This window comes from Eriocheir sinensis, chromosome 5 (assembly GCF_024679095.1).
Source record: "Eriocheir sinensis breed Jianghai 21 chromosome 5, ASM2467909v1, whole genome shotgun sequence".
NCBI lineage: Eukaryota > Metazoa > Arthropoda > Malacostraca > Decapoda > Varunidae > Eriocheir > Eriocheir sinensis.
In genome coordinates, this window is record NC_066513.1 from 19561640 (window position 1) to 19572515 (window position 10876).

At 41.4% G+C, this 10876-nt stretch overlaps 2 protein-coding genes across 2 annotated transcripts in view; one reads left to right on the forward strand and one right to left on the reverse strand.

The window, feature by feature from the left end:
- The window catches only part of LOC126984873 (basic salivary proline-rich protein 1-like), a 28113-nt gene extending 21185 nt beyond the window's left edge, over positions 1 to 6928 (reverse strand). The window contains exons 1-7 of the mRNA XM_050839172.1: positions 6778 to 6928; positions 4688 to 4793; positions 3497 to 3875; positions 2635 to 3208; positions 2246 to 2465; positions 1779 to 1941; positions 1048 to 1242 (exon numbers count right to left, since the gene is read on the reverse strand). Coding sequence (XP_050695129.1) covers positions 1048 to 1242; positions 1779 to 1941; positions 2246 to 2465; positions 2635 to 3208; positions 3497 to 3875; positions 4688 to 4793; positions 6778 to 6827 — 1687 coding nt within the window. The 5' untranslated portion in view covers positions 6828 to 6928. The remainder of the gene's footprint in view (positions 1 to 1047; positions 1243 to 1778; positions 1942 to 2245; positions 2466 to 2634; positions 3209 to 3496; positions 3876 to 4687; positions 4794 to 6777) is intronic.
- A 450-nt stretch (positions 6929 to 7378) lies between these two features.
- LOC126984885 (mitochondrial import inner membrane translocase subunit Tim29-like) lies at positions 7379 to 10467 on the forward strand. Its single transcript, XM_050839187.1, has 4 exons — positions 7379 to 7540; positions 8325 to 8426; positions 9563 to 9737; positions 10094 to 10467. The coding sequence occupies exons 1-4, from the start codon at positions 7441 to 7443 to the stop codon at positions 10380 to 10382; spliced, it is 666 nt and encodes a 221-aa protein (XP_050695144.1). The 5' UTR covers positions 7379 to 7440; the 3' UTR covers positions 10383 to 10467.
- Positions 10468 to 10876: the final 409 nt, after the last annotated feature.

The following is a 10876-nucleotide window of genomic DNA, read 5'->3' on the forward strand; positions in this document are numbered from 1 at the left end:
TGAGGTCCCATCAGTACCCATAAACTGGTCCTCTGAGCCCAAAAGAGAACTCTTTCTAGGAGAGTACTGGCTACTGATCATGAGCGGTCAGACTATGGGTGAATAACATACACATCTTCCCACTAATCAAACCAGACCCTAGACAGGCATAAGACCTAGTTTCAAGAATGTGACCGTTTGGGGCAGAAAAGTTTGGTGAGAGCCAGATTGTCATGCTTAACCTTCAGCTTTCTGTATGGAAGAACTCTTGACTGCACTTTGTGGTGGTGAGATATGAATGCCACTTTTCAATGCCAAACTTTACAGAGGACAGACTAAGCTGATGAGACAGAAGCTGTTATAGGTGAGGCAAGCAAAGCACTCTGCTAAGGTGCCCCCAGAACAAAAATACAGCTGATGAGTACTTCATGCCTTATTCATTCATCAAAATGAACAGGAAATGCACATAAATTCTTATCAAATTCCTATGTGTGGTGCCTAGTCTCTTACTAAAGTTACTATCCCCATTTTCCTAGCTGTCTTTAAATATTTCTATCACTTTCATATCATGCATATTAGGCTCATGCAAGTCCATATACAGGGTGGCCCAAAAGTCCTGCACCATAGGGATTACAATTTGATTAGAAGTCATATTCCCCTATGGTGCGGGACTTTTGGGCCACCCTGTACATTAAGATATAAGGAGAGTACAGAAGACCAGAGGGCCTACACATAGAAGATCCTGAGAATAAGTTTATGTTACCAACTCCACCCCCCCCCTCCATAAGTTTATCTAACTTCCATATAAGTTTTAATTATGTTTACATCAACTACACCTCTGCTTAATTTGTTCCACTCATCTACTACCCTGTTCATGATTCAGTTTAAACCTATCTTACTCCTGGATGTGGATGCTATCACTCCTGCTAGTCAAATATTCCATACCAAAATAACCCCAGATTTTTTTAAAAAATTTTTATGGAGATGAGGGATCGCTTTGTAATCTTTATCATACAGTATCAATATTGAGCTTCTAGACATCGGTACAAAGAGCAAGTAAACACTCACCATTCATCTCTTTCATGGCCCGAATATAATCTTGAGGGTCAGAGAAGCTGATGAAGCCATAGCCTTTGCTTTTGTTGGTGCGTTTGTCCCTGACCACCTTGGCCTTGACAAAGGAAGCAAAGTGGCTGAAGTAGCGTGTCAGCAGTTCATCAGTTACGTCGTTGCCAAGATCACCACAGAAGATCCGAAAGTCATCTGAAATGTAAAGGTTTAGGCACAAACTGAAAACAAGTAATGAATATTCTATGTTAGTATTATTTGAGGGCCGAGCAAATTATGACGGCTGGTGATGATGAAAGACGTGTGAACAAGAGTGAAATGAAAGCAGTGGATGCAATCTTCGATGCTATAGCCAGGATATTCTATTAGGGGGGTCTGACAGGGGGTCTGACAATTAAGGGGTCTCAAAATCTTGTATAATTGGGAGATTATGGTGAGTAAAAAACACTAAGTATTTGTGAAATCTGCACTAATATTTGCATAGGGGAAGCCCTAGGCCTCCCCTTGCTACATCAATGAGATACATCATGTAACACACAGAAACACGTGTACACTTTTTCCTTCAATACACAGCAACGTTTACATCTCCCATCCCCACAAAGGAAAAAGCAGTACTTCATTAGCCAACTCTCAGGAACACAGACTGAACTCACAATAAAAATTAACACTGACAATTTGCTTTCCAAAGCACAAATGCCCAAATTCATTCAGACAAACAGAGGGACACTCACCGTGGTCCCACTCATTGAGTGAATGGTCTTCCCATATCTGGCCACCAGCACACCTGAGATTCTTCTTGTTTCTGGACTTGCCCTCCTTTTTCTTCTCCTCTCCCTGAGGAGCAGGGTTTCCTGCATCTGGCCGGGCTACTATTGTTATGGTGCTGGCTCGGACCTTGGCAGAAAATATTGAAAGCAACATGCGAAAGTTCATATCTCTATATAAAATATTTGAAAATACTACATTAATATAGTTATATATGTGGTACATAGAAGAAGAGATTTCTAACTCAATCAAAAAATTTCAACTGATTAACTATTCACAGTTATAATAAAAAAAAGATGCAAAATAGAAAAGTATATTATTGGTGATGTGTTTGTGTTATTGTGTTGATCACAACACTAAAAGCTATAGGTAACTATGCAACTTAACAATTAAACATAAAATGTCACTAAACCAAACATGTTCAGATTCATACTTTTTCAGCCATTTCCTGGGCATGAGTCAGAAATGCCAAGGACTGAGCTTGAGTGGTGGCAATGTCAGGCTTCATTTTCTTCTTCTTTGGTTCCATCCCTGGGTCAGGTGGTGCTACAGTGGGTGGTGGTGCCACACTCACCCCCACCACTGGTGGAGGGAGCTCAGAGGGCTTGATCTCGTTCTTGACTGCCTGGGAACTGTACAGCTTGGGAGCAGAACTGACAATGACTTTGTTAATATGGAATGTTGCAAAATTCAAATACAAATATGGCAGAATAAGAGCACTGGTACAAATAAAGCTTCTGCAAACATTTACAAAAAAATAATTATATGAAAGTTATTTCAAAACAGAAAGTATTGCAGGAAGACAAGGTATGCCAGCTGTACCTGATGATAGCTGGTGGCTTAGAAATGACAGCAGGGACAAAGGGAGCGTTGGGCAAGCCGATGCCCTGCTGCTGCTGTGCTTGCTGCTGTGCCTGGAGCACCCCAGGGGGTGGGGGAGGAGGTGGGGGGTGACCACCCCTCAGAGGGCCAACACCTGGGGGCAGAAGGCCACCTGGGCCACCCAGCAGAGGACCAGGTGGGTTGGAAGGCATCTGATTGGGTCCTGAGTGGCCAAAATTGTGGTTCATTGTGGGAGGACCATGCATAGGAGGCCCCTGTGGCCCCATCCCTGGACCACCATGATTGGGTGGTCCTGGTGGCCCATGATGGTGGTCATGGCCAGGTGGACCATGTGGGCCTGGTCCAGAGGGTCCATGCTGGGGTCCACCATACCCTGGTGGCCCTGGTGGGCCTGCATTCCTGGGAGAGCCAAGATGTCTGGGGGGTCCAGCCATCCCTGGGTGTCTTGGTGGCCCTGGTGGACCCATGTGACGGGGTGGTCCTGGAGGCCTCATGAACCCAGGTGGACCACCACCCATCATTGGACCCATCTGAGTGTTGTCCCCCATCATGTCTGGAAACAATCCCTGCACTGAACACAGGCATCCATAATGCATACCACCAAATGAACTCTGAATGTTGTGTGGTCACATTTAAACACTTCTGCAGAAAACACAGCATAATCTTACTGTGAAGCATATATTTCACAAATTACCTAACAAATGATACCTAAGGTTACAATTTTAGATAATTTGAAAACTAGATTCATAAATGTTTGAAAAATTTATAGTACAAATCTAAAAGTAATCTTATATAACATTTATGCTACTTAAAACAAAACAGTTTTCATGATAGAACTCACTGGGAGGAAGCTGCTGGCGGTTGATCTGATGAGGAATAAACCCTGGTGGTGGCGGTGGTGGTGGCAGCCGTTGCTGCTGCTGCTGCTGCTGTGGCATGCTACAGGGACCTGGGCCCTGTCCTGGAGGCATATCAGGTCCAATGTATCCACCTGGGGGGGGTGGAGGAGGAGGTAGGGGTGGTACACTATTACTGCCATTGTTATTTCCTGGAGGCCCTGGGGGCCTTCCTGGACCTGGTGGACCTGGTGGTCCTGGTGGTCCTGATGGTCCTGGGGGTCCAGGGGGTCCAGGCAGACCTGGTATACCCCCAGTGTGAGGGCTGTGGGGGCCACCAGTGCCAGGGGGTTCAATGTGTTGCTGTTGAAGCTGCTGCTGAATCTGGAAACAAAAAAATAAATCTTGAGATGAAATACAAATGATAAGAACCAACAGGCAAATATTTTTCTTCATAAAAAAACAAATGATTGAGAAAAATGAGTTGTCCTGAAATATTTATCTGCTCATTTAATATAACCTGTGAAATGCACTATTTTTAGTGTTCCTAAATTTTTTTTTGCCAGATCTGACAAGAGATGGTGTACAAAAACAAATGTGATCAGTAAAGACTGACTGACAATCCCTGTATAGTGTAACAACAGAGACACATTTCTTCTCAGCTAACCACCTATCGTAACCACCTGTGTAACTCATTTCCAACACCCTGCACTATTTTTTTATGAATAATAAGAATAAGAAATTTGGTAGGGATAGAAATAAAAGATCGAAAGAACTATATAAAAAAAGCAATTCATACATGTCATTATTATCATATAGTAATCATACAAAATTACTATCATATAAAGCAACAGAAAAAGAGTTTACGATCAATATCTAATATTTGGTTGTAAGTGCATTAGCATGCAGATCTACTTGTGTAATTTTTTCAAACCTGCAAGTCAAAATATTCAAGCAAGGCCCACCCTAGAGCCCCAAAACCTTAACTGTAAATAAGCTCAGCCTGAAAAATGTTTTAGATGAAAAGTGATGAGCAAAAATGTTAAAAAAATCACATTTGTGCATTTTGTAAATTTGGGGGAGGTAGAAGGTTTCTTGAATCCATTTTCTTTAAGTAATAAGGCAAGAGGCTGATTAGTTTTGGAATTATTTGTTAACATATTTACCAAATCAAAGTCTGTTTGATGTCTGCATACCTGTGTGAAGGTGTTAGAGCCGATGACTGTCCTGGGTGGTGGTGGCGGTGGCTGCAGGGGAGGCACACCTCCTAAGCCAGGTGGACCTGATATCTCTGCCTCAAACCTGTGGGTAGTGAATGCATCAAACAATGGCTGCAAAGTAAGTTCCCTGAGGTAATTGAAAAGTATTGGTTTGACCTTGTCTCTCTTGTCCAAGTGCTACAGACTACAGTGATAGGTTGTTATGTAGTATTTGCTTAGATTGGGTGGATTACCACAACTGTGAGACAAAGGCCGCTAAACAAGACAAGGTGAACTAAGTAAGTAAATGCCAATATTTACTCTCCAGCCTTAAAAACTACTACATGATGATGCAATGTCGCATGTTTTGAAGGACAGGCCAGGAGTAGATGTTGGGCTACTATTTAACCCTTAGATGACGGCAGTATTCGAAAAGTAGCTCCCCAAAAAAGGAATCATCTATATGTAGTCATTGCCGACCTTAGGACTGTAGCATAAATATCGTTACGCCGCATAAGAGGTGTTTTACCTATAGTCTTCCCATGATTTCCCTAGGTACCATTCATCAACTAGTCCAGAAGGGAGGAAGAACAGCTGGGTGAGCTTCAGGCTGACTACCCAGGCAGTCAAAAAGCATGATATTTCACCCAGAAATGAAGACGGTGTCACAGGAACAAATCGTTGAGGTGTGCAATATGATATCCTCAGATTCTTCATAACAAACAAAACACGTCAGGGAAGTTTTATTTGGTGTGTGGACTTCATGAGTAATCTTTAAGGAGAATATTCGGTTAAGATTCATTTTAGTATCGTGCCAGTATCTCATTACCTACCTTATGAAACATCACTATCTCTTCATATATCTTTTCTACAAACCTTCAACAATCATGGAAACGCTTTCAAAATCCAAATCAAGGACCTTGTTTTTTACTCTTGAAAATAGGGGATAATGTTTACGAAAGCGCATCGCCTCCTCTGGTGCTGGCCACGGCGATGGTGGTGCCGCCACCGCAAAATAGCTCACAGAGGGTTTTGTTAGGTTAGGTAAGGTTAGGTATTTGCATAAAAATAACAGTTTGCTCTGACGACGGGCGCAGTGGTGGTGCAGCCGGTGTTGCAAGAAATACCTCCTTGCAGAAATAAGTCACATATACATGTGGTGGAGGGGTCCAGGGGGGCACAGCCCCCTCGTTAGCAGGTCGTAAAGTTTGGTTGGAGTAGTTTTAATATGCTCCCCCACTCTAAACCCTCTGCGAGATATTTTGCGGCTGCGGCGGCGGCACCACCGTCGCCGAGGCCAGCACCAGAGGAGGCGACGCGCTTTTGTAAACATTATCCCCTATTTCCAAGAGAAAAAAAAGTCCTTGAATGGGATTTTGAAAGCATTTCTATGACTGTTGAAGGTTTGTAGAAAAGATATATGAAGAGATAGTGATGTTTCATAAGGTAGGTAATGAGATACTGGCACGATACTAAAACGAATCTTTACCGAATATTCCTCACGTCTTGCCAAACCATGGACTTGGCTTTTTTTGCAGTTAAGGAAGCATTTCTTACCTGGATGGGGACACGCCCCATCCAAAAACTGTGTGATGTCTCCAACCAAAACTGCAGCTGATCAGTTTTAATGATGGTCAAATGGTTGGCTAATATGACATCACAAGATGACACGGACAACTACTAATTTTCAATACCCAGTCAATAACAATCTAAACAAAATACCCAAAGAACAACCAAACCACGTGTCAAATTAATCAAACTCGTATAAGATCTGACCAAGATGCTTGCCCAGCTGGTGCTTGAAGGAAATCATCGAGATGACAGAAACAACAGAATCCGGCAAGCTGTTCCAAATGTTAATCACTCCCAATGAGAAGAAGCGGGCTCTCACATCAGTGTTACAACGGGGGACATAAGGCTTACAGGAGTGACCTCTAGTGTCCCTATTGCTTAAGGTCTAAAAAAGTAAATGAGAAGAAAAGGAAAAAAAAAAAAACGCTAATCACTGCTCCTATAGAAGAGTATAGCAGAGAGGCTGGAAACGTTTGCTTGACTAACACCTGCCCTGACTGATTAAAGCTGCTCACCTGGACATTTCATCGTCAAGTTGTCTTCTCTTGTCATTTTGAGTCGCCATGGTTGGTACTGGTGCTAAAAAATTTGAGAAAACACGTTAAAAAGGGTCAAACTTGGGGGCAGCCGGAGACGCTAGCCTGGTTTGTTTACATCCCGGGGACTATCCTGCGCCGGGGACTGCTTTTATTTGCCAGATTGTCGTACTCAGAGTCGCGTATTTACCGGTTTCTGGCCATAACTGTTGCCAAAAAACACCAATAATTAACCATTTAAATGACAACCATAAATGAAGGCAGTTATTTGGGCGATGAAAGCAGTTTTGGGGTCGGAAATCAGCAAACATAAGTGGCAGAGTACGATAATCTGGCACCGTTGCTCTCATGTGGTGCTCAAATAACTTATATGTTCTTACAAAATGGCAATAAGACCCAATATACTGTGTAGCTTACCTGAATTTTGTATATCAATGTTCCTCGCTCCTCCTTCAGATCCTCATGTTCACAAATCCTGCGCCGGGGACTGCTCTCATGTCATGCTCAAATAACTTATATGATCCTAAAAACATGGCAATAAGACCCAATATACTGTGTAGCTTACCTGAATTTTGTACATCAATATTCCCCGCTCCTCCTTCAGATCCTCCTGTTTAGTGTTTACAAATTCTATATATCAAGATGGAGGTGGCCAGGAGGAGCATGTCTTCCCTGGCTGTCAAAGTGCCGTGGAAATTAAAGCTCCCCGGGCGATTAAAAGGAGGCAGACTGGAAAAATGGGGTAAGTTATCAAGTTAGTTACCTATTATATAAACTCCCTGTGCCATTGAAAGGAGCAGACTGGAAAAATGGGGTAAGTTATTGGGTCACCTATTATTGTTATTATAGAAACTCCCTGGGCCATTAAAAGGAGCAGACTGGAAAAATGGGGCGAGTTATTAAATGAGTTACCTATTATAAAAACTCCCTTGGTCATTGAAAGGAGGCAGACTGGAAAAATGGGGCGAGTTATTAAATGAGTTACCTATTATAAAAACTCCCTCGGTCATTGAAAGGAGGCAGACTGAAAAAATGGGGTAAGTTATCAAGTGAGTTACCTATTATATAAACTCCCTGGGCCATTGAAAGGAGGAAGACTAGAAAAATGGGGTAAGTTATTAGATCACCTATTATTGTTATTATCATTATTACGGAAACTCCCTGGGCCATTAAAAGGAGGAAGGTTGGAAAAATGGGGTAAGTTATGGCGTGGGTCACCTATTATGGAAACAAATACGGCTGGTTAAAGAAGCTTGTGTACCCAAATCACGTAGTTACTTTTTCTTAATAAACTCTTCTTACCTAATTTACCTGCCCTACCTCTTATCTTTACTTATTATTTACCTTAGTGCACCCAAATTACTGTACTACTTTTTCTCAATAAACTCTTCTTACCTGTCTTGCCCCTTATCTTCACCCATCTTTACCTTAGTGCACCCAAATTACTGTACTACCTTTTCTCTATAAACTCTTTTTACCTGTCTTACCTCTTACCTTTACCTATAATTTACCTGAGTTTTCTACAGGTGACTACTGGACCACTGTGGCTCATGACTACAAGGAGGTGGCGCTAGACACGGTGGTGGAGTCCAGAAAACGTCCAGGAAAAGCAAGTGCTTATCTCTCATGTGAGTTGCTTTCATCAAATGTTATTATAATTATACAATTATATAAACTCTCTGGGTCATAAAATATGTGTTGTCTACCTTTATTGACAGGTTTCTGAAAGTATAGCAGACCATTAATTAGTAATATATACTATGTAATCTGCATATCTGAGGTAGGGTTGCACCGATAAGCAATTTGGCCGATTACCGATTACCGATTAATCGGTAACCAATAATCGGCCGATACCGATTAATCGGCCGATTATTTATAAATTGTAAATGTGATTAATCTTCATTAATTATTGGACACTGGTACCACAAAGTTAAAGACATACCGTAACCCACATGTTTACAACTTTGTTTACTGCCCAACTGTCATCTGCATGGAGAACAAATACGTCTAGTAATTTGTTACTTATAATTTAGCCTTGCTTTGTGGAAACATCCTGATTTTAATGTGTTAGAATTTCCCAGTTTTCTCGTTCTTGTGGTGATCCTAGATGCTACTAGAAATGGTAGTGTACAGAAGGTTTATCAATCTCTCAAGTCTTCTACTAATTTACTGTCCTATGCACGGCAGGCTTGGTGAAGGACATTACTCAGTTACTGTGCTAAGCAAGTTGAAATAAGCATATAATTTTTCTTGGTTGTAATATAAAGTAATATGTTGATTTTTTTTTCTAGTTTCAAAGTTGAAGCAAATACCAGTGCTTCAGTTCATATCATAATTTTATATATCAATTTGAATTACATAATATACATTTGCATAGGGACTTGTTGGAAATAAATGCTGTGGAAAGGTATTAGAGTTTTGGTAACATCACCATCCTTACATTAACATTATTAGTACTGTGTTATGTACACTGTATTATAAGAGAGAAAAAATAATAATCGGCCCCGATTAATCGGTCAAAAGACCGATTACCGATTAATCGGCAAAGTGGCCGAATAGGCTGATTACCGATTACTTACCGATTAATCGGTGCAACCCTAATCTGAGGTTAAGGTATTCACTATCAATCTTGATTCCCATATTATTCCACTCAATTTTGTGTATACTTTTAAGCCAGTTGTGAGTAATTTTGAAGATATTATGGTCACCTTGCCTAATGGCTCTCTTAACTGGATGTGGATTAACCTTTTCTTTTCATCCATAGTAATAGCAGGAATAGTGTATGCTGTAAATACCAATCCCGAGAAGATGGATTATCAAGATGCCCTCGTAAGGTACCGCAATGAGTCTGCCATGCTGAGCAACAAAGTCAGGAATCCTGAGGTTGATGCCCACTTACAGTACATGGGAGATTGTTTTGACCATGGCTTGGTGAGAAGGTATGATTTAGATTACTTTTGTTTCACTGGCTTTGATCATGACTCAGTAAGGAGGTATGATGTAATTTGTGCTGGTAATAAATCAGTGAATTTAGTTTCCAGCTCATCTTTGATACAGTATGTTCTGTATATGTCTGTACATGTTATTGTCAGTCCTACTTCAAAATTCTGATTTTGCTGCCACATTTGACAAATGGGAGTGATCATATGGATGGGTGACTCTGAGAAAGAGGGGATAATTCCTTTGTTGAAGTAGAGCTTAGTACTCTCCTACTGTACAGAGAGAGAATAAAAAGTTGATACGTGGTGTAAATAAATAACAAATCTTTTTCATCGGACACTAATTCTGCCTTCAGACTGAGCATTGGCCTTTTCTCCTTCCTGTGGATTGACAACTACTCCAAGGAGTGTGGAGTGTTCAAGAGTCAGTGTGGCTACCTGAAGCCTCGCTACCTCACCTTCCCGGAGCGTGTCCAAGATGTAGGATTCCTGGGCAGGTGGTGGAGGATAGAGCAGCTTATGGAGAGTTTTGACATCAACCACAAAGAACTGCCAGATAAAGAGGAGTCAGGAGCAAAGCAAAAGTTAAATCTATTATGGAAATCTGCAAAAGAGAAAGTTTACCAAGTTAAGAGTGTTTTGTAAATTAGGTTGTTTTCTTTTCTGATGATGTAAAAAGTCTTTAAAAGTTTTTGACTTGTATTCTGAAATGAAAAGTTATAGCACAAAATATTCTGAATATAATCCTTGGATATGAATAAGAAAAGTATATCCCAAAACTTGACTTTTTCCTAGGAGGGAGTTTTCAGTTCTTCATCATCATCATCATTTCATCAACACCTGCTCCTAGGAGCTCCTACCAGGGGATGGCCATGGCAGAAGAGTTTCCAACTTTCTCTATCCAGACACTCTCTCCTTGCCTGCTCAGAGTTTCTCTACGATCTTTCCCCCCTCTCCCTAACGTACTCTTGCATCCTATCTCTCCATTTCACTGGAGGTCGTCCTCTAGCATTCCCTCCCTCTACCTCACTCACATACACCCTTCTGGTCATCTTACTCTCCTCCATTCGCTCCATGTGGCCAAACCACTTTAAAGTCTATCGCTTCACTTCTTCCATCACTCCACACTTCTTCCCTTC